The 23,778-nt window shown below is 37.2% G+C and overlaps 2 protein-coding genes across 2 annotated transcripts in view; both read right to left on the bottom strand.

Annotated features, from left to right (window-relative positions):
- ptprn2 (protein tyrosine phosphatase receptor type N2) overlaps positions 1 to 6,248 on the bottom strand; it is a 177,350-nt gene extending 171,102 nt beyond the window's left edge. Inside the window, exon 1 of the mRNA XM_065289392.2 lies at positions 5,987 to 6,248. Within this exon, the coding sequence (XP_065145464.1) occupies positions 5,987 to 6,065 (79 nt within the window). The 5' untranslated portion in view covers positions 6,066 to 6,248. The remainder of the gene's footprint in view (positions 1 to 5,986) is intronic.
- A 1,662-nt stretch (positions 6,249 to 7,910) lies between these two features.
- ncapg2 (non-SMC condensin II complex, subunit G2) lies at positions 7,911 to 23,381 on the bottom strand. The gene is made up of 27 exons (XM_065289393.2): positions 23,057 to 23,381; positions 22,719 to 22,809; positions 22,377 to 22,565; positions 22,145 to 22,259; positions 21,790 to 21,947; positions 20,876 to 21,010; positions 20,672 to 20,766; positions 19,777 to 19,933; positions 18,965 to 19,057; positions 18,628 to 18,753; positions 18,344 to 18,523; positions 17,753 to 17,905; positions 17,419 to 17,641; positions 16,760 to 16,854; positions 16,413 to 16,586; positions 16,223 to 16,293; positions 15,499 to 15,652; positions 14,899 to 15,072; positions 14,404 to 14,514; positions 12,967 to 13,095; positions 11,668 to 11,767; positions 11,363 to 11,553; positions 10,336 to 10,476; positions 9,900 to 10,003; positions 9,698 to 9,798; positions 9,362 to 9,464; positions 7,911 to 8,963 (listed from the first exon to the last, which is right to left on the bottom strand). Exons 2-27 carry the CDS (start codon positions 22,794 to 22,796, stop codon positions 8,903 to 8,905), a joined length of 3,411 nt encoding a protein of 1,136 aa, XP_065145465.1. The 5' UTR covers positions 22,797 to 22,809; positions 23,057 to 23,381; the 3' UTR covers positions 7,911 to 8,902.
- Between the last annotated feature and the right edge of the window lie 397 nt (positions 23,382 to 23,778).

Genomic DNA, 23,778 nt, shown 5'->3' with positions numbered 1-23,778 from the left:
TTCACTCTCATCCCACACTCCCACAAAGACAAATGACAAGACCGCACACAGTTACAAAATGTCATCTACCAAAACACAAAAGAGATGATGTACACATTTAAATAAAGCAGTGCTTCACAAACAATCAGATTTCATACAGAGATGATTAGCAACGCTAGTCACAGCTCCATAAAGCTATCGTGACAGTTTCATTGAGAAACGTCAAACAAATACTGAATATAGACACTGAATGGTGGAAAAATTTACACCTCCCATTCTGCAGCACACGACACAGCTGGCTTTTAAATAGATTGCGATGCATATTATTTAAAGCTTGTAAAATGCTGAAGCAATGATACTTAATGGCAACACTGCAGTCATTGCTAAAAGTCAAATGCATGTGTCAGTTACAGAGGATATATTACACCTGTGCCTTCATAAAGTCAAAATCAATCTGTGATATTTAGACGCTAAATTTTAGAAGCAACAGATGTTAACTGTAAAATGAGCACGGCATTAGTTAAATTCAATACTCAGATTCAGAATAAATGTTGAAATTAGGTTTAGGTTACCATTCAATCTTATTTATATTGTGTAGTTATTTTACCATGGAAATTTGATTGATGTTATGCTATGCAGTAATCTTGACTAATTATGATTTAAATATCAAACTAATGGAGTTGTATGACTGATGGATTGGGTAGGGTCCAAATATATCGGATATAACAAGATTACACGCTGCTATAAGGGGACAATGCAATGCTCATATGGCCGCTCTGGTGACGGAAGCTAAAAGAACCAATTATCAATCGAAAAATCCTGATGATTCTCTGGGGGAGGGGCTTGTCAATGCGCAGTCGAAACGACTTTACGGTTTCACATTTGGTGCGATTGCCTGGTCCGAACCAGAGTTCGATTGCTCCCCCCTCCCCATGTCACCCATGGACTGTGTTCACATATTATTTTTGCATCCGAACCGCGGTACGCTTGCATCATCAAGCTGCAGCCGGCGCGTCTCATGTTGCTTGGTAACCGCTGTAAACGAGAAGACGACAAGCGTGATTGACGAACTCCAAGCAGAGAGATGGGCTGCGTCCCAAACCGCATACTTCCATACTATATAGTAGGCGAAAAGCACTACTTCTCGTACTCTTTGCCTACTATATAGTATGGAAGTAGGCGATTTGGGACGCAGCGATGATTTCTAAATGCCTCCGCAAAAATTGACGTCGGCGGACAGCCCGTTGTCATCGAAACGACTTTAGTATTTTTGGGGCAGACAGACGCAAGTGCGTTTCTGTATTATTTCTTTGAAAACAAAACCAAAGGTTAAAAAAAATAAGAACAAAAGTCAAGCAAGCATTCTATGCATTTTGTTGTCAAGGTAAGTGCACGCACACAAACACACACGTCTGTTTTTTTGGGAAATTCCATATAATACGTAATTAACAGTGGTTCACTTCCGCGATTTGGTACGATTGCGCTCACATTAGCAGCGAACCGATCTGGAGTTCACATGAACCGGACCCCAGACCACCCTTTTAAAGCGGACTCGAGTACGTTTCGCGGGTGCGCACCCGAGTTCGGAAGACAGCGTTCACATCATCCAAATGTACCGAACTCTGATGTCAATCGAGCCCGGGTGCGCACCAAAAGTGCTAATGTGAAAACGCCGATGTTTCAGCGCAATTTGAGTTTAAAGGGATAGTTCACCCAAAAATGAATATTCTGTTAACATTTAATCCCCCTCATGTTGTTCTGAACTTAAATGATTTCTGTTGAACACAAAAGAAGATATGAAGAGTTTGGTTCCAAAACGCGATAAACAGCATTTTTTTTTTTAATTAGGTACTGCCAAAATCAGTATTATAAAACGGCTCGTTCTGATTCTTCATTCTGATTGGTTGAAACGCGTTCTAAGCCGTGATAAAATACCCCGGTAAACCCACGGTTCAGACCGCATTACATAAGTTTCACTGCGCCACTGTTGCTGTGTACTGATTTATGAAAATAAACACCACAGTCTTTAATCATATTTTTTTATTTTTCTACATTTGCACAATTATGGCGATATCCAGATAAATGTCAAAAAATATTGTTGAGTCATTTCGTCAATTAAGAGAAAACGTTCTCTGAGTTGTTGTTGTCTTAAATTGATATTTCCGCTATTATCCACTAGATGGCAGTCTTACCCAACTTAAACACTGACGCATTCACTCGACACAACAGCGTTGTGGTGGATTTAGCATGACGTGCAAGTTTTGATGGCTCTGAATCTGATCTCTAACAAAAGTTCTTCACAAAAATGGAATCATCTCCGCTTTTAGCTGATAAACGCTTTTAGTGATAACTGATAAGAGAACAAATGAAGGGAGGATGAAACTTTTTTTGTTGGAAAGCGGATGGTCTGTTCTTTCATTTGATATTTTATGTTTATTTAAAGAAAATTTTTCTGTAAGGCATTAAACTAAAACTGGGTGGCAACTAAAAAAAAAAAAAAAACGCTGACGGGGAAAAAGTTAAGCATGCTTCCAAGCATATTTGATCATCACTTCAACAGTTGCACAATATAAATGTTAATGTATATTTTAGATGAATGTTGATTTATAAATATAAACACCACAGTCTTTAATCATATTTTCATTGTGTCTTTGCTGCATCTGTGTTGCTTGAGAATTGCGCTCTGTTGCAGCCACACTTGATTCTGAGGAACTACTTTGTTTGGCGGAAGAGTAACAACGCCTAACAACGCCCCTTAGCTGTTATAAAACGCACTGGTAACCCGCTGCTGCTTGGGGCTTATTGCTTAATTGTATCAGGTCAGTATTATAAAATCCAGCATCCGCCATGTTTTTCAGTCTTTTCTCCCTTTTTTCTAAAACACGATAAACGCCAGTCCTCCTTCTCTATAGAATACAATAAATTCACTCAACAAATCACAGCGCACCATTCAACGCAGCAATGGCGGTGCATTGAATACACACAGAATCCTAGTTTTCCTCATCTACTTTGTACTTTGTGATCAACAAACAAACAAATACAAAATGATACTTTGATGGCATTGATAAACCTGTGGTGGTTTTCTGTGACGGGGAAGAAACGTAAGCCATCAAAATCTAATAATTTACGCAAGATGCACTCGGGAGATGGAGAAATGCCGGCTGTTGCTTGTTCTCACACGACAGCATCAAGCTTCTGTCGTGCTAACACATTGACCTCAGGGGATCTTATGAAAAACTTTCCATTTTTTTACTCAAAGCCAACGAAAATCGAGCAGGACCAAAACATTTTACAGCTGATCGCTGTCAAAAAAGTTCAGCGACGACGTCCCAAGTATAACAGCAGCAATGACAGTGTTCTTAATATGACAAAGTAAGTGTTTTGATTAATGCCATTAATGTTTATTTTTTTATCAGTGTATACCACTAGTCAACTAAATGAATATAACATGGCAAAGATGAATGCACATTTATATATTGATTGATTCAATAGATTTATAGCATTTAGTTAAAAAAAGAATGTCCTGTTTTTATAATAAATCTTTGAAAATTAAATTATGGATTTGAATTTTTTATATTTTTATAACCTAAAGATGATATGTGAAAGTTTGTAACAGAAAATAGTGTTTTTGTCAGTTCACTTTCTTGGTACAGAAAACAAGTTTTTTATCGAAATTAGTCAAAATGGATTTATTGCGTTTTGGAATCAAACTCTTCATATTTTTTATAATTGATGGTACCCATTGACTTCCATAGTGTTTTTTTTCCACTACAGAAGTCAATGGGTACCGTTAACTGTGTGCTTTCCATCACATCACATCAAAACATCTTCTTTTTAAAGAAAGAAACTCATGCATGAAAATTTTTTGGGTGAACTATCCCTTTAAGAAACAAAAATGATGGTACAGTTGACATCACGTTTAATTGTTGGTCAAAAATAATTTTCATTGTGACTTTAGCATACGATTTTAGAGATATCCCCATCCCCATAGGTAAGACTTTATGCTTGCATGAATGAAATAAATGCTCAGAGGCTTTGCAAATACAGTTGCCTAATGGCATGACTTCCCTAAAAGGACTTTGGAAGGTCCAACCAACATATAAGTCAGATGAGATCCAGTGAGTTAACCAGACTGTCCATGTATGATCTCATCATCTTTTTTCAACTAACCTGCCTGACAGCAGCTTTGATAAATACACTGAGAAGTTTAACCTCATGGGGCTCAAAGAAATAATCTCTCTCTTCAACAGACCTCAGTGAATAGCTTGGGTTTGATAAGGAAACAGAAGTAGAACATGAATTGTGTAACAGTAACTGACTAAGATAAATGAATGGATGCCTCAAACTGTGCTCATTATTCATGCATATTTAAAGGATGCCATTTTGTCTTACATTACATTTAAAGCTCCAAGCATACTCGCAGGAGCCAACATCAAAACATTTAGCATTGTTTGCAAACTATGGCTGGTATATGAGCAGTGAGAGAAAAAAGAAGAGGAGTACTGCCTGTCTGTTTATTTCAAAATCTCACATCTTCTGTGATCCTCTTCCGCAGCTGTATAAGTTAGATGTGTCAGGAGAGCGTGGGAGACATTGTTCACCTCAAGTGTACAGGAAGTCTCAGAAATTCAAGCTGAGCCAAAAATAACCTATTTCAGTCAAAATAGCTGAATTTAAATCTTAGATGTTTTCAGTACATTTGAGAATAGCAGCGTCTCCCACGCTACATCTCACAGCAAACTCAAATAGCAGCAGAGGAAATAAACTTCATTTCCTATATGATGTTCATTTGATGATACGAACATAATGCACAGAGGGGCTTATTAAAAACAATGATGTGCATTTGCATTGGCGCGCGCACACGGACAATAAATTCAACTTTCAGGAAATTAGGATTCCAACAAACAAACTGTAACGATGAACAATACTCGAATCACTCTTTCTATCTCTGACTTCCATCCAAATTCATCATATTAATCATCAATGGTATTTTTCATTCATGGTTAGGCCTTTGTCTTGTGCTGATAGCATTTTGTAACTATCATTAAAATAAATATTAAACCTGGTGCGTTTTAGATTTTGTTTTTTCAAAAAAAATCAACCTTTAAATGTAGTAATATAAATCAGTCTTAAGGAAGATATAAAAGTTATAACTTGAAATTTACATGATCACTCTAAACCTAAGATAATTTACAGTCTATATATAACATAGACTTACTGTATATTTGCATTAAATTGTAGTTATATGCACTTTGCCTTCAATAGATAGAAGAATACAAGGCAGAAGGACAAAATACTGTGATTTGGACATGACGTACTGTAGGCCAGATTTGTATCTGTGTAGTCTCAGCACATTACCAACAACACCTCAGATCTCTTGTAAGATTTTGACAAACATGGCATCCAGTTACAGTATACTGGAAAATTACAGACAAATTTTTGTCTGACAAGTCTTTGTAAACGCCTTTAATAAGTTTGCAGTCATTTTTGTCTTAAAAGCTTCTTTATAATCCAAGTGTGAATACACAGGTACGCCTAATGAAGAGCCCAGCGTGTGGACTGTTGCTCGCTTTTGGCCTGTCTGTTTGAAATATGAAGCCTGCCAACATGCTATAATGAACCGTAAAGCGTTTATGTAATCCACTATCTTCTGTTTGTTTGCATGAAATTCTCCTCCTTGCACGAGGAACCAAGGCTGCGTGGTAAACGCAGAAATAAACAATTTCCCCATAGGGGACTCAGATGGATGTCACAACTGTAATATAATCACTGAGGGTCCAAGCACACACGCTGCCAACCGACCAGATGTACAGATTTATAGTCATAATTTGCATAAAGCGAAACATAACGATTTACACGCCTAACTGCCATGTTACAATTGACCCCTCTGCTGTTTATTGAAAATATGCTCAATACAATTGACATATTTAAGTTGTGTTCCCGCTAATGTAAGAACGTCAAAGAACACACACTTTGTGGGACGTCACGTAACGTTTAACAAACTTACCGAATTTCCTGTCTGCCAAGGTAACGGCAAGCGCGTGGAGAAACACAACCGCGAGGAGCAGCGCGCGCACCGAATCCATCCCGCCCGTCGAGCGTCCGTTAATTCAGCATAACGGCTCTCAGGTTTCACGGGTGATGTGATTAAAAGGGAAGTGGGTCAGAGAAATGTGGAGATCAAGGATAGTGAGATGAGTGATGCACGGGTGTCTCGTGTCCTGTTCTCAACTCCAAGAAGCTAGGCGCGTTCAGTACCACGGTCAGCGCCCCTCCTCGGCTGTTGACGTCATCAGCTCGCGTACGCTTCTGCAATGGTTTGCAACCAGTGTTGGGGAGTTAGTAAAAAAATTAATTATTACTAGCTACTAATTACAGCTTTAATCATGTAATTAGATTAAGGTACAAATTACTCTCTCCAAAAAGTATTTAATTACTTACTACTTTTTAAAAACTATGTAGTAAATGACACAAATATTGAAACCCTTACTGAAAAATCCAGCTAAGACCAGCATAAGTTGGTGAACTGCTTTTAGCTGGTTTCCCAGCTTGGTTTTGCTGATGTAGCAAACTGGTCTAGCTGTGTTTTGGTCACTTTTTAAGTTGGTCTAGTTGTGTTTTGGTCACTTTTAAGATGGTCTAGCTGGACTTAGCTGGTCAGGCTACCAGCTGACCCACCAGTTTTGCCAGGCTGGGAGAACCATCTTAAACCAGCTCCTGCCCCCTTAAACCAGCTAAAACCAACTACCAGCTTATGCTGGTCTTAGCTGGAATTTTCAGTAGGGACAGCACAAATAAATCATATAAAAGTACATAAATTATTCTGGTTACACTTTTTTCTAACTATTAACTAACCATTAACTACTTTCCCCTCAATATACTCCTTATACTGCTTACTACTACTTAGTAGTTGTTACGTTTAAGTATTGGTATGAACTGGGTAGGATAAAGGATGTAGAATAAGGTTTTGCAGAATCAGGCATTAATACCGGTATGTGCTTTTTAAGTATTATAAACAGCCAATATCTTAGTAATATTAACCAACCAGTTAATAGTGAGAACTGGAACCTACACTAGTGTTACCATTAACTCACCAAAGTATTTTAAGTGAGAAGTATACATAAAAAACATGCATTCTAACCTTAGACTTTAAATTTTTATGTTAAATCCACTATTGTATTAAATATAGTTGTTCTATGGTCCATACACAGTTAGTTTAATCACATCAGAAGTAACTGGAATTAAATTACTAGAAAAATGAGAGAAACCCATTACTTTACGGAAAAAGTAATTAAATTACAGTAACAAATTCCTTAGTAACTAGTTACCCCCAACTCTGGTTGTAAGGCATGGATATTACAATTGTGTAATAAACTTTGTTACTTTTCTCACCGTAATAATAATAAAGATATGTAGGGAATGTATTTAACTTGACAAAATAGTTAACCCTTGTGCATGGTTCAAATTTACTACCCTTTCGTGTTGTTAGTGGATGAAAACATCCACTAAATTCAACGGCTGTAAAAATGTATCAGATTAACATTTGGGTTTTTTTTTAATTTTTTTGCATAAATCTGTTAATCAACCTCAGTACTGATTAAAACTACCAAATCTTTACAAAAATTCCATGATTTTAACGCCTTATTTGCCCAGTTCATAAGTGGTATCACTAATTTGGGAAAAACACACACACAAAATGACTGATTTTCAATATAAAAAGTGATTGTGGACTGGAATTTTAAAACCTTTAGTTTTACACATTCTTGAGCATGTCAAAGATTAGTAAAAACATTGACTTTGATGCATTTTTAGTTTTTGTGAAGCATCAGTTTTTATTTGTTTCTCCCTCATTTACTGATATTTATTGTTAACACAAAAACAAATAGAAGGACTGAAATTGTATAAAGAGCTTTTAAATTTATCTTAATTTGTTAATTCATCTTTTAATTTAACTTTGTATCATAACATTTTGTTTTGCTTATTGTATCTTCCTTATTTAGTCTGAACTATATTGTCATCCAGAATTAATTTATTTATTTGCTTTAGACTTAATAGAATACAATTATCTAAGTGTTAACGAACTGGCGATCGGTAAGCACATCACCGCAGTCAAACACACCTGACTGTAGGTATTCTGGCCACGTCTACCTGGTTTGCAGGGATCTACATCACTTCTCTTATCAGACAGCCAGGCACTGGGGTTGAGATGGGGCATATCTGAGCAGGCATTTTGTCCAAAGGTTGTGCCCCTACGGAAAATGTGAAATAATTCTGCTTGTTCCTGGTGTGCTGTACAGTACTGTACAAACAACCCACTACAATAATAAATCACCAGAGTTAAACTATGATTAAGCAGAGAAAATATTTAAGTGGGTCTCAATAACAGAACTGAAAAAAGTTCTTATAAGTTTAAACAAGCTGAGGATGAAGAAAAACAACTTTTGAATCTTATGTGCTTAGATTTTATATCACTTCATGATTTTAGACAGACATTATCAATCTTCTCATGTCACGTCATCATCATAGGTAAATATTTAGTTATTTATCCATATTTCAGAGTACAGAATCTGTATGTCTGTTTAATATAAAAAGTATAAATATAATCTGTGGAAACTAGAAAAGCTGAAAGGCAGGGAGAGATTTAATCAAGGACTTTTTGATTAAAAATAATAAGAAGCTTAATATTGATTGTGTTTATGTAGAAGTATCATCATTTGATATCAACGTCAAAAATAAAACAAAATGATCCCCACTAATCTGAAGCATAAGACACCAACTGTTACACTTAAACTGTACAAACAATAATGAAAAGAATACATCAGATAAACAGTGTCAGCGCACTGATTTAAAGATAAGGCAATTTCCAAACTGACAGGTTTTGTGGTAGTATGTAAAATGGAAAAAGCATTCCTGTTTAACTGCTTTATTGTTGACATGGAGTTAGGATGTCATTCAGCATCCTGACAGTGGATTCGTAGATGGTCCTGAAATTGTAGAACAAAAGAGAACAAAACAACATCAACAGCCGCACACCTACTATTGTACCTTAGTCAGGGGTAGACTGATTTTCTCTGGGAATGATAGATGTCCAGTTTGTCTGAATGTACTGTCGATCATTCAAGTCATTTAACTAAAAATACATTTGTCAAAAAAGGTGACAAACAGAAATTGACGTGACATTACTGTATCTAACTTTTTACAATTCAATTATTATTTACTTTAAAACAAAATTTACTTCTACCAAGGCTAAGGAAAAGATGGTTTAATAAAATGTATGCTTAGCCTTAAAGATGGCGTGCTTTCACTCTAGTACACAACAGTTCTTGACATACTGTACCAGACAAATAAAATGTCAACATCAAAAGTATGCCAAACCTCTTACCTCTGTATATTTTCAGAGTTTTCTGCAGTGATGCTGTAATAGCTCTGTATTTGCCTGCGTACTGATACTCCAATTTCCCTCAACTCCTCATTAAATGCATCAGCTGCAAAAAACAGAAAGGTTAACAAAATTCTAAGGCAAATGTATTTGCCATTTTACCACAGAAACGATTCAAAGCCACTCTCAGAGTATATTACTATTGCGTGTTCCCATAAAGCTCACCTAAATATTACATTTCTGTTCATTTCTTTGTTTTTTTAAAACATTTGACTTGTGTTCCATGCAAGAAAGTGATATTTTTGAGTGAAATAAACTTTCAGCAAAAACGATACTCACTTTGTTTGATCACGGTTAGAATGTGTGAAACTGCAGTCCACTGTGGGATGCTATTGATGGCCTCTGAATCAACAGAGGAGCTAATTTCAGACAGAAAAAACCTAGAACATAGAGCAAAATTTACCAGAAGTGCTTAAAATTGTTTCGAGGTGTTAAATGAAATAAACCCGAGCATTTTGATTCTAGCTGATTTTTATGTTACCTGGTAACTGCAGGTGAGCTGAGGATAACTTTGAGGATGGTTTTTGACAGGGGTGGAAGGTCATTAACAGTCTCTGGGGTGAACACCTCTTCCGCATGAGAGAGCTGCATGAAGGACCACGCATATTAAATTTCTTAATACTTTCTACATTTATTCATCAATGACTGGTCTATATTTGATCCTGCTATTTATAGATAACTAGAGCATGCCCTACCAAGCTGTTTGAGGTTTTAATTTTGTCTTAGAAAGAAATATTTATTATTTATATTCTTTAAAATGTTTAATTAAATATGTCAGTTATTTATATTAGTCATTCTGAATAAATAAAGAATTAATAGCAGAGTCTAATTAACATATATTCTAATTAAATAGATAACAGGGAAATGTCAATCAAAGTATTAAAAACAAACAGCAGTTAGAAGATCTGCGGATTTACCTTCTGAAGGGTGCGGCTGATATCAATAATAACTGCTGCACAGAGTGATGAGAAGACTCCAGTAATGAACTCTGACCCCTCAGTTGTAAAATTAGTCACCAGAAGGAAGTTATGAAGATCTTCCTCAGAAGAGTAACACAGCTAGAGGCACAAAGTAGACACTTTATCATACCAGGGTCTATTTTGTTATGAAAGAAAGTTGTGAATAGTTAAGTCAGTTAAGTTTAAACAAAGACTCATGCAGTTTTTTTCAAAGGGGACATTTCACAAGACTTTAAAGGCGGAGTCCATGATGTTTGAAAGCCAATGTTGATATTTGAAATCACCTAAACAAACACGCCCCTACCCCAATAGAATCTGGACCTTCTCTTGATAGACCCGCCCCACACATACGCAACCCGGCATTTGATTTGATTTGATTGGCTATAAGTGTGTTTTGGTAGTCGGCCCGTCTCCTTTTCCAAACCGTTTTTCAAACATCGTGGACTCCGCCTTTAAGATAAAATCTTTGGTGTCCCCAGAGTGAATATGTGAAGTTTTAGCTCAAAATACCATAATTTATTATAGCATTTTAAAATTGTCACTTTTAAGCAAAAATATGTGTGTCCCTTTAAATGCAAATGAGCTAATAAAAAGCAAACACTGTTCACAATGATTGTGTTTTGCTGAAATTAAAACTTAATTGTCTTGTAAATAATTTTCTCTCCCTCACTGCACTTAATGGCCATGCTGTGGTTGGATAGTGCAGATTAAGGGGCTGTATTATTTTAAGAAGATCCTCTTCTGATGTCACAAGGGGAGCCAAATTTCAATTACCTATTTTTTTTCACATGCTTGCAGACAATGGTTTACCAAAACTAAGTTACTGGGTTGATCTTTTTCACATTTTCTAGGTTGATAGAAGCAAAGGGGACCCAATTATAGCACTTAAACATCAGTTTTTCATGAAATATCCTCTTTAAACCCATCCAGCATGAATCTGTGTTTGAGAACAGGTCCTAAGTGCTTCATTTTTTAAAGGTCTCACCTCTTCACCCTCTTCCTTGTCTTTACGCAGCCGATGTGCCATAAGCTCTACAATTTTCTGGAAGATGTTGGTCAAAATGCGGAGAGCGAGGGACAGCTGATCCTCCTCCCCATCTGTCTTATGAGAAAGGCAGGATTGTGCAATCTCAGTAAGCAGAGCGAGCACATGAGGGATGCACATGTATCCTTTCCCTAAATAAACACAAACACACACAGTCATTTAATTTAATTCACAAAGAAGTGGCCAAATATAAAACAAACACCAGGACCCCAAAACTGCAGTAATACTAATGGACTAGGTCTTACCGGACTGCAGAACAGAAGCAACATGCTTTAGTAAGTGGTCTCTGAAATCATTGTCTCCTACAGAAACCCGCAGCACATTCTTGCACACTGTTAAACAACTCTGACAATAAAACAGGACGAAAAAAATTAATTTAGGACAATTCACTTATAGACGACGTCTAACTCAAAATCACTCTGTAAAAATATATCTATAGATGTGTTAAACATGTATGCATGTTGCGTAGTGTTGCTTGGAATATAAACCCAGCAGAGCTTTGAGAAATATTTAAAGGGATAGTTTGCACAAAAATTGTAATTCTTTAATTTTCTTATCCTCATGTTGTTTAAACCTGTATGAATTTTATTTTCAGAAAAACAAATACGATGGAATTCAATGGGTACTACTATCATCTGTGTACTACTTACCATCATTTAAATATCTTATTCATCATTTATTACAATACGTCTATAATATTTGTTTTTCTACTATGGAAGTCAATGGTTACAATTGGCTGTGTACTTACCATCATTTATCAAAATATCTTCTTTTGTGTTCAAAAAACAAAATACATACAGGTTTAAAACAAAATGAGGATGTGAAATGATTAATTTTTGGGTGAACTATCCCTTTAAGCAGGCTTATTAAGTCAAGACCAAGGAAACATGCTTTTTTCTCAATGAAACTGAAATTTGTTAATTTGTTAAAAAACTAATTTGTTAGCTTCGTTATTTAAAAAAAAATCCATGTGTCCTTATAATTTTTAAAATAGGACAACTACTTGCATTTCATGGTGACTTTCATTAAAACAAAGAGGAGCAGTTTTAAAACTAATAATAAAAAAGTAGTCAGTGTGTATGCTTTATTTTCTGAGCTTTTCTATGGACTTTTTATATATTAGAATAAAACCCAGATTCCTTGGTACACTGTACTTTGCCATTTTTGCAAAAAGAAAAAAGTTTTTTTCCATTTTGTACCATACTCTACATATTCTGATGGTTAAATCTAACCCGAGAGGGAATTAAAAGCAAATACTGTACAAAAATGCCCTCCAGACATTAGTTTTGTTAACTACTGCATAAATAAATGTTCATAGAGTTTGGTTCACTTGGTATTGCATTAGCAGTGCAAAGGTTGTGATTATGATATATAGGGAATGCACATACTGATTAAGAAATTATACCTAATTTGCTTTGGATAAAAGCAGCTGCCAAATGCATGAAAATTTGATGTTAAAAAATTTCTCCCATACAAATCTGTCTAAAAACAACTTTTTAGGTAAAACTAACCCAAAAAGAAATCACACCAAACATGCCACTTACTTCTACTATCCTCTTGCTTAATGAAAACTGCTGCTCACTGCTTGTGCTGGTCAGTGAAGGAAGGATTTTATTCTCCACCCAGGACACAGAATGCTCCAGCGATCCCAGGAACTCTCGTTCCTCTGGGTACTAGGATCAGAAAGAGGTGTCAAGTAAGGGATAATGTAGAGGCAGCCGGTAGTTATCGGGAAATAAGCCCCGACAGTGTGATCAGGACCCGACGCGAAGCGGAGGGTCTTGTATCACACTGAAGGGGCTTATTTCCCGATAACTACCGGCTGACTCTACATTATCCCGCTTATTACACGGCTACTTGTCACATAAGAAAAAAACTGGACATGAATATGAATTTGAAACATTTTATTGGCATATTTGTTTTAAATTAACATTTTTATCCTTCCGCGAAACTTTGCACAGATGCATAAAATGATCGTAATACCTTATTAAGATCCTCTGCTTCATACTTGTCTGTCTCCATTTTTTTCTCTTTTAGCCAGTCTTTGAGAAGTTTTAATGCCCATTCTGTATTTTTTTGTGTGTTGGCTTCGTAGCTGTCATGCTCTATTTTGTCAAGTTCAGTCTCAGTAAGCTCTCTGTGTCTTGTCGTGGTTGTCCAGTGTTTGTCACAAGATGGCGCCAAACAAACAGTAATCTTTATTGGCGCGGAGCGATCTTACTCGTAAAAGTAGTCCGGCTATGCGTTATTATTTTGGAGCGGTTATTATTCGAAAAGAACGAACCTGCAAATGTCTCAACTGACCAATCAGAATCAAGCATTCCAGAGAGCCGTGTAATAAGTATGTATAATTGAACGGTATGAAAATTTTAAATCACAGTTAGTGACTAAAATAACCATGGTTATCAATATTATCATGGTTTTGTGAACAATTTCTAGAAATGTAAAAAAAAGTACTGATGCAAACCAAATGTAAAATAGATTTTACATGTAAGTGCACTTTTGTTCGCAAAACAAATGAGCAATCATCTGTCTGCGTATGTTATGAGAATAGGGTGTACTTTATGACCCAGGAGTAAGCTGCACGAAACCCGCGCTCACAGCAATCGCGGAAAAAACAGAGTAGGAAACACCTTTAAATTTATCAGATCACATCATTTAATGTAAAATTTATAGAAAAGATAGATCTGTCTAAATAAATATTAAGTAAACATGTGTCAGTACAACTAGATTTCCAGCCACGACACTGCCATGGTTAAATGGCAATTAAAATATGGTAATGTTAACCATTGGATTTTTATCACGGCTAACCATTAAACCGGTAGAGCTCATTATCACTTAGCTAAACAGAGCATGTGCTTAACCTCTAACTGGCCTGCATAGTCTGACATTAATATACATCAACTTGAGAACCATGATAAAAATATACATCTCTAGTTTGATAGAAACATAACATCAAGTGTTGGTGACTGTAGACTTACTTTGTGTTGAAGGTGGATGCGGAGTCGCCCATGAAAAACAAAAGCTCTCAGTGCAGTTTCAATGCTGGCCACGTTGACCTCTGATCCATTCAGAGCAGAAAACAGCAGTGACTGTTCGCATATACCAAACGTATAAAACAAAAGAGCAATGAAAACTTTCCAATGAGATCAAATAAATGCACAAGAAAGGACAGATGAACTTTCCATTAGATAACATTGAATAAACACAACTGTGCCTTATGACTCATGCGTGACCAAACAATTTAACAAGCTTATTATTAAGCTTTGACAGAAATAATGAGGGCAAAAACATTATATTTAATAGCTCTGTGCAACATTATCTACCAAGCACGAATCCCGAAAACCCTACAATTACCACATTGACTTCCTAACTAATGGTATAACAATATCACAATACAAAATAAATGTGCGTCTTTGCACTAATTCTCTCTAATATCACTAATTATCATAAATATGACCTCGTGTCTATGGTACCTTCCATTTGTTGAGAGCATTATGTAGCTGTCTGATCTGATCCAGCGGCATATTCAGCAGGCAGTCTCTTGTTTTAGGGTGCAACAGCAGGTAATCCAGATAGTCCAGGCCCAGATCTGGCTTGGACTCCTCTAGTCCATCAAAATGCACTTTGCCAGTTGAGTTTACATCACACTGCAGACGAAAAGAAGTGTTTATAGAGAGATTCTTATGAAGAGTCTCTCGGTTCAGTTTTGATTGCATTTTAAATACATTCACTTGGGGACGTTTTAGTCACAAATTAGTCACATTTTGTGCATTACAAAATGAACAAGAAAAATCTTATTCAAAGCAATCATGATTTGTTAATTTTATTCAGTGTTTTTACTGACTGGATTATGTAAAGCTCTATTTCCCTCATTTTTGGCCTCTAGCAGGCAAAGAGACATTTCTAATGGGCAGACGGATAGCACCAGATATGGAATAAAAGAGCAGTACATCAGTAAAATATATAAAAGAGGAATTTGGCTGCGAGGCCCTGCCACTTATTCAGCGACACCTGCAGGGTGGAAAGGGTGAAGAAAATTAAAACCTATGTTTGACAGAGCTCTATATATTTACCCCACTAACAGCTGTAGATTCTGTGAGCCAGTTCTCAATCAGTTCCACAATATGGCTGATCTGCCCCCAGCTACAGAGACACTCCACCGACTGACTGTACGCCGTCACAGCAGAACCCGCTTTCAGACTCTTCAAGTGAGACATCACTTTACTCCTGCAGAGAGGGACACATAGTCATGATTACACCCAGACTGTCCTACAGATCACTCTGAAAGCCATTAAGTCACATTTAGTCCCACTAGCATTTGAGTAGGCCTTCAGATCAAAAGGAAATCAGTTGGATTTCAGAACTGGCATTTCAATTATACATCAAACTGCTGTTCGTTTGCCAAGACACCATGTGGAGTATGCTACACACCCTGTAGGAAAGAAGATATGCTCTATTTGTCATTGATTTGTCATTTTAAAAACAGTTCGTCAAAATATGAAAAGATATGAAAATGTGTGATCATGTCTGTAAAAAAAGGCAAATCTAATTATGAGATTAGGAGTATCAATTCTTTTTTTCACAGAATGTTCTTGAGTATATATGGTAAATGTATGTAAAAAAAAAAAAAAAAAAAATAGGAAATAGGAAAAGCTGGGTTTTTAGAGACAGGGTCACATATTACCTCTAAAGAAGAGGGTGAGCCGAATTTTCATTTCTGGGTGAACCACTTTTGAAAATGGGGTATTAGATAATGAGAACTGCAGCGAGAGGTTGTTGAAGAAAAGTCATACTGACCTCAGAGCTGAAACAGCAGAGGCAGGAAGCACAGAGGCTAGAAGAATGAGAGGTGCTTTACACTGCTCCTCCTGCACACACACACACACACGCTGTAATATTGCATCCACATTGCATCAGTCCTGAAGATAATTACAGCTTTACTCTTTTAACAATCCTTTGGTACTTCATGTGTGAAGGTGCATCTTACCTGAAAAACTTTAAGATACTGTGGCAATACAGAGGCAAACTTTGATGTTGTATACTTGAAGGCCTCTTGGTTTGACTGGAGAGATTTCTGAACACTTTTCCACAGAATGACCACTATCTCCAGTAATCTGGCCATGGAGGCAGTGTCTTGCACTGAGAGAACATCCTCCAACATCTTGTAATAAAGTCAATAAATACTAAACATTACAGATTATAATCTCTAAACGTGTACTTTTATTTTGAATGTTTTCAGAAGTTTCACTTTGATATAGAATGCATCTCTGCTAAGGAGTTAAAAAGTAAGATTTCTTAACAACATATAAATAATATACAAATGAGTGGCCTCACCGTGCTGTTTTCTTTATTGCTGGATGCAAATTCATCATCTCCTGAATTTTGAATGCACACATTCAGACACTTTCGTATCACCAACATCAGCTTAACTATAAAGATAAAGCAGAAAGACTTTGGTATCACTGAGAATAACACTGAATGCAAATGGTGAGCATAACCGTAACAGTTTAACACAATGAAAACAGAATTTCTAACGTGAGATTCTAGCTGTGTCCCAATTCAAAGGCTGCAACCTTCTAAGAACGCGACCTCAGAAGGTGAGCACTCTGTCTTTGAAGGTGGCAGCCTCCGAAGTCCACGAAGAGAATTGAAATGAGACGGTCTAGCCTTCGGAGGACCCATAATTTGCGTCCCATGTTGTACGCGCCTGTCAGAAGGACACAGCGGAGATGTTTCTGATTTGGAACCAGAAAAATATTTATTTATTTGAAAAAAAATATGACACGTTGATGTAGATTAAACTATCCAACAGTATATCAAATATTTCGAATTGGGACAGCCTTACGGTCGAGCTGCTGTGACGCAATCGGTATTAGAATATGTCCTTCAAAGGTCGCAGCCTTGAATTGGGACACAGCTTCTATTAGACTTTAGGGGTTTTATTCCAGGTTCAGTACGAGCAATGCATCAAATCATTACTCGTGCAATCTAACCTATATTAGCAGGAGCAGTGTACAGATAGGCGTAGCGGTAAAACTTGCGCGCTGCTCCTGGATTTGTCTGAATCAGGGTGACGCATCGTTCACACCAGACAGTCTCTGCCTGGTTGACTGGAAAGAATGAGTTGAAGAGGAGATTGACAATTCGCTTGGAAACAGGAGGTGAGTCGATCTCCAAACGAGCCAGCAGATGTTCCAGGGAACAAACTTTCCAAAACTTTGGTAAGACACAGTGAAGAACATACCAACAATTCAGTAGGAAAAAAATCTTAGGCTCTTTTTTGTTTAAAAAGCCATAGGAATTAAGATACAGCACTCAAACTTTTACCTTGGCTGCCCGGACACCTTTGATCTTTAGAAGCATGCCCACAAATGCAACTCGCACCTTTTCAGAGCTATCATGGAGGCTGCTCTTCAGTGCAGGCAATAGTTTTTCCATGAGTGGATGGCTTAAACTGTTATCCAGAATTATAGACATGCACTGTAGAGCACACGGAGAGGTCAGCGATAATTAAAGCTTAGTCATGCACAAAAAACAATAAATATATGGAGACCACAATCACTTCTTTGTCTCATTACACAGAAAGTGTCAGATGCTAACCTTAGCAATCCAGAGAGCACCAGCTATAATTGTGTTTTCAAACATTTACGCCCACAAAGTTCAAAATAATTATAAACAAAGTTACATTTTTTGTATTTTGTGCTTCAGGTTCAAAAGACTTTCAAATCATTTTTAACCTCTGGTATGCAAATTAATGCTTTCACACATCTCTTTGAGTGCATGCAAGAAGCATTTTTAGTTTGAAGCTCCTTAATGACTTAATGACTAAAGGAATTAGCTGAACCATTGTTCTGCATCTCTCTCCGATCAAAGCTTTTGTGAAGTTGCCTTCAGGTAAATGTAAGTTCAAAGTTTTACCATAAAAACAGAGCAGCGGACATCGGGAGAGCTGCTGTCGTTAGCCAGCTGCAGGATGAGCTTCTGCAGAAGGTCGGTTATGATCGTAGAAGGGATGACCTCCCAGCAACGAGCCAGGACAGAACACACACCCAGCACTGCAGATGAGCGCACCAGGGGCTGGGGGTCATCAAGAAGAGCCTATGGGGGGACAAAGAGTGTATAAGCTACTCACATCTTAAAATAGAAAATGCAGAACATCAAAAAATGAGCCATTAAGTCAATAGAATCAGCTGTCAACATACAAACAGCAAATCCAGTTGTTTCTGAACAGCCTGGTCTACCATCTCACTGTTCATGCTGGGGTCATGGATGGGAAAAGCCTCCATAAAGAGCAGTGTGGCATTGGCACGGACCTCAGCATTAGTGGCCTGTTTTAAACATAACGTGCAAATGAAATGAAAATGACATTCAAAAATGTAAAACTTGATAAAAAACATAAGTAGTCATTGGATAGAAAGAGCATTTTCTGTGCGTTTATATGTACTGGTGTTATACTTCACAGTGAATTACTTTATTTACCTACAGAAAAAAAAAAACAGCACGAGCACATTAAATCATGTCAGCTGATTCATGATCTACCTTTAGCGCTTTCCACAGAATTGGCTTGTATAGTCTGTGCAGCATCTCATCAACTCCCTCCCGAAACTTCTGCTTGTGGAAATAGGTAAGGATCTACAGGAAAAGAAAGGAAGAATTTTAACATACTTAGGCTGCGTCCAAAAGGGTAAGCAGCTGACTTGTTGCCTCACAAGTCAATGACTTTGGAGGCTGTCCGAATGGGTTTCCAGGAGCACAAACGCTGCCTCCAAAGGCAGTGTAACAGAATTATGTTTGAAATATAAACAGAGAATGCTTTTGTGATAAGTCCTATATTTGAAAACTACAATATTAATTTCCAGCTAGAAATTAGTAAAACTATTTACAAAAAAATGTGCTCCAGCCACTTTCTTGACAAACCTTTTTATTTTTTACTAGACAAGGCTCGACCACATTCCTTGCGCACATCCATGCATAGAAGAATTGTGGGAAAAATCATAAAGGGTATCTCAAAAGACAGGAAGTAAACCAAATATTGAATTCGGACGTGCCTTTATGCCTTGGAATGCTGCCCCCAAAGGCAGCATTTTAGTTTCGGACGCAGCCTTAGTTTAAACATTTGTTTTCCCACTTTTGTCTACGTAGGAAAACCAAATATATTACAGTCTTTATTTTTTTAATTTCTTGGTAACAAACCCCAAACGACTGTACCAAAACAAATTTTGTGTCTTGCAAACATTAGCAAGCCTTCAGGAGTAGAATTCATAATTATCATTTAAAAAACGTCCCTTTAATAAAACAAGTTTAGCTTAACAATCCAATTTACTCCTGTGTAATTTAAATGAGATGTTGACCTGTCTGACTTTGCTTTGTACAGGTGAGTTTCTGTGCAGCAACATGGCGTGCTGCATTAAATCTTGGATGCAGGTGGATTCAATTTCCTCCAGGAAAGATCCTGATGCTTTCCTCCATGCTCTAAAGTAAATCTCAGCCACGTGTACAGACAGAGCTCTGAGGTTAAAGGAGAAGAAACAAAGAATGACTACAAATATGAAAGAATAGAGGATCAAACAAAGCAACAACAGTCAGAAACAGTTATGCTGAAAATAGCATACTCCATTCAAATATGCACTCATGCACATACTTGCTTTTTGATAAGACAGTCCCTCCAGAAAAACACAATTATGCAATCGCATGATTCAACGCATAATAAGCCAAAGTCCGCATATTTATGCAGTGGCAGCATTTTTTCGAATACGCTGCACTTTCGCAGCATAAATTGCAGATTTCTGTGCGCAAAATATGCGGGACTTGCATGATTTCATAATCCCCGCATTTTTATAGCAAAAATCACATATGTCTTAGTAGAAAAATGAAAAAAATTGCATTTACTTCACACAAACGCAGTCATGTCCCCTGTTGCCATGGGAACGTTATGAAGTGACATGATTATGTTACGTGAACATCACTGAAAAGCTGAAAACAGTTTTTGCAAGTTCCGCAATTTCATCGTATATTGCATAAATATCCCGCATATTCCATAGCATTTTTTTAAGAAAACGTGCCGCAAGATAAAGGATTTTTGTCCGCAACAATCACAAAAAAAACTGTGTTTTTCTGGAAGGACTGTTAAGAGTCTGTATTTAAGAAGATAATCCAATATAGTTGATAACCTGATTGCTACTAAAGCATTTTTCTGAGTACAGCTTTAAGCATTATAAAAGAAAAGGTCATGAGTGTATGAAATACTTTGGGAAGAACTGCAGCTGGTTCTTAATAGTTTCATGAATCATCCGAATGAAGCTTTCATTCCAGGAGAAGAGGAAGGCAAGGAACCGTTTCCCCTGAAAAATAAGCAATAAACAAAGTTACATCGAATGAATCTAGAGTAAAAAATCGTATCTACCTTGTAAGCTTACAGACATATATACACATATAGACATGTATACGCACTTCTTCTTGTTTGATATGAGAGGGTCTGAAGAAACATTGGAGCAGAGGATCAATGACCTGCTGACCTCTTTCAGATGCAAAGTCCACACTGAGAAGCACCTCTCGCAGAGTACACAACCTTCTGAGCTCACTCAACTGGAAAAATACCCCAAAAATCATAATAAACTACTTATCAAAAAGACACCTTAGGATTAATATATCTAACACCTATCTAACAATATTTGCTTGTTGATGATATATAACAAGCACCCATTTTAAAGAACCCATGACATTATGACCACCTGCCTAATATTGTGCAAGTCCCCCTTTTGCCTCCAAAACAGGGGCATGGACTCCACTAGACTTTTCAAATAGAACCAGCATTCACTTTTTCAGCAATTTCAGCTAGAGTAGCCCGTCTATTGGATCGGACCACCTGGCCAGCGTGCATCAATGAGCCCATTTTTCCTGCTTCTAACATATCAACTTTGAACGACAAGTAAGTTGCTGTGTTAAAAGCAGGAAAAATGGGCAAGCATAAGGATCTGTGCTACTTTGACAAGGGCCGGATTGTGATGGCTAGACGACTGGAACAGAGTATCTCCAAAACTGCAGCTCTTGTGGGGTGTTTCCAGTCTGCAGTGGTCAGTACCCATCAAAAGTGGTCCAAGGAAGGAAAACCGGGTGATGGGCGGCCAATGCTCATGCATGTGGGGAGCGAAGGCTGGCCCATTGTGGTCCGATCCAAAAGACGAGCTACTATAGCTGATATTGCTGAAAAAGCGAATGCTGGTTCTAATAGAAAAGTCCAGTGGAGGCCGTGCCCCTGTTTTGTTGGCAAAAGAGGGACCTACACAATATTAAGAAGGTGGTCATAATGTTATGGCTGATCTGTGTTTAAAACAGGCAAAAAACGACTTAAACTGTTTTAGTACCGGTTTCTCAAGTGTAACAGTGTTTTCCAAACAGACAAGGAAAGTAGTCCAACCAAGCTCCTCCTTCCCTTTGAGATCTCGCTTCCACCAGCATTCAAACATCCAGTGAATAGCCTGCAGAAGGGGTGTCTGTGACAGTGGCAAAGCACTCTCTATACCTGGAATAAAAACAATGTGTAAACAAATATCAATATAAGTAGCATGACAAAATATGTTGTATAATGAAAGGCATATATAGTAGTGACAAAAATTACTACTGATCAAATAAATTTTAGGTCAGATTAAATATTTAGGCAACCATTCAAAGGTCAATTCAATATGCAAATGTGATATTTGACTAGATACAAGTACTTACAATTAAGCATCTGAGCACAGCCAAGAAGAGAGGTATAAGTGTCGTTTTCTTGCAAAATGTCTACAGACACTGTAGAAACTATTGTGACGCCCTCTATTATTCTCATTGCCTGCATCTGAAAGAAAGCGGATAAAGGCCTTAGATTTTCTCTGTTATAGAACATCGTAAATATCTACAAGCATACATGTTATTGTACCACATCGAAAATCAAGTTAGTCCCACATCATCTCACCTGCTCTTCAGAAACCTCCACCTCCATGTCTCCAGCATCCTCTTCAGCTCCAGTGATCCAGCGCTCCGGAGGATAAGCAGTGAGGGTATGCTGTAGTAATTTAAGCAGTCTCTCCCACAGGTCCTGCCTCTGACTTCTCTGCAGCTCGGACAGAACCTCCATCAGGTCAAATGGATCTGCTCCATCCTTCTACAACACAAGTAAACAACATAACCGACATGTACAATAAGGTCTTAAGTGTGACTTAAACTACATAGTAAGTTAACGTTATATGATTTGTCGTTTGACTTGGAGATATAAACAGATGAGAGAAGTTGACGCTGGAAGATTGGCATTACTCACATGCAACATGATGAAGTTCAGAAAGTCCTGGACGTGCTCATGATGGACAGACTCCAGAAACTGCGTTCGTTTCGACATTTTCTCGCGAGTACTTACAGAGAGATTAGATGTAAGAGTAAGTATTAATACGGAGGTGGAATGAACATTTAGCTTTGTTTAGCTCGCTGTTAATCCGTACGTCATATAATGTTAAGGTTTCTTTACGAAAGCTGCTGCCTGAAGTTTAGCATGCAAACAACTGCTTAAAAAACTAACGACGCGTAACCGAATATTTCCTATATTCCCAAGTAATCAATTAACCACGAAACGATAACATAAAGAATAGCGTTTTTATTTACTTTCGATCCAAACTTGTCACGTTTGTTTACACTCAGAAGATCCTCAAATCGCTCCACTCCACCCGTTTCAATAATATTTCCCCGCTCAAAATCAAAGAAGCGTCATGACGTCACGCGTAACGTTTTCGTCGTGTTGTGTAACAGCGCCATCTGCTGTAGGGGAGATCAAACAAAATCTTAATATATCAGGTCCGCTAAAACAACAAAAACAATAAATGTAAAGAAAATGCTAACGATGATTATTTTAGTGTCCCCACCAACGTTATGTTTATTCTTAGTTCTCGCGTTAGTTTAAAATTCGCGAGCAGTTTTAAATTCGAGTGGATTTGATTGACTGTCAATTTTTATTGTTTATCACATCCGGGTAAATCGCTCTTAAAGTGATCCCAACGATATATCGCTCCTCTGTATCTTCGTCGCTACAGCTCATAGATGTGTATATATATATATATATATATATATATATATATATATATATATATATATATATATATATATATATATATATATATATATATATATCTATGGCTACAACTGTGGAGTCTGCCATTCTCCTAAATAAATGTTGTTTTATTCTTTTACAAAAAAAAAAAAAATTGTCGTTGCTGAGAACTGAGATTTAATAGAAGTGTATATATCAGTTTCTATACAACTTATGCTGTAGTACACACAACTAAGTAGGCTTCAGAGGCGTTATACGAACAATGTACACCAGATGGCGA

The sequence above is a fragment of the Paramisgurnus dabryanus genome, chromosome 2 (genome assembly GCF_030506205.2).
Source record: "Paramisgurnus dabryanus chromosome 2, PD_genome_1.1, whole genome shotgun sequence".
Lineage (NCBI taxonomy): Eukaryota > Metazoa > Chordata > Actinopteri > Cypriniformes > Cobitidae > Paramisgurnus > Paramisgurnus dabryanus.
This window is presented reverse-complemented; position numbering and strand designations above follow the sequence as displayed.

Excerpts from the sequence above, each read along its gene's own strand:
- ncapg2 (XM_065289393.2), bottom strand. The coding sequence starts at position 22,796 with ATGTCGAAACGAACGCAGTTTCTGGAGTCTGTCCATCATGAGCACGTC. Across the intron at positions 17,642-17,752 it reads AAGGTGTCCGGGCAGCCAAG|TTTTGGAAAGTTTGTTCCCT; the intron begins GTAAAAGTTTGA and ends GTCTTACCAAAG. Across the intron at positions 16,294-16,412 it reads AGTATCTTAAAGTTTTTCAG|GAGGAGCAGTGTAAAGCACC; the intron begins GTAAGATGCACC and ends GTGTGTGTGCAG.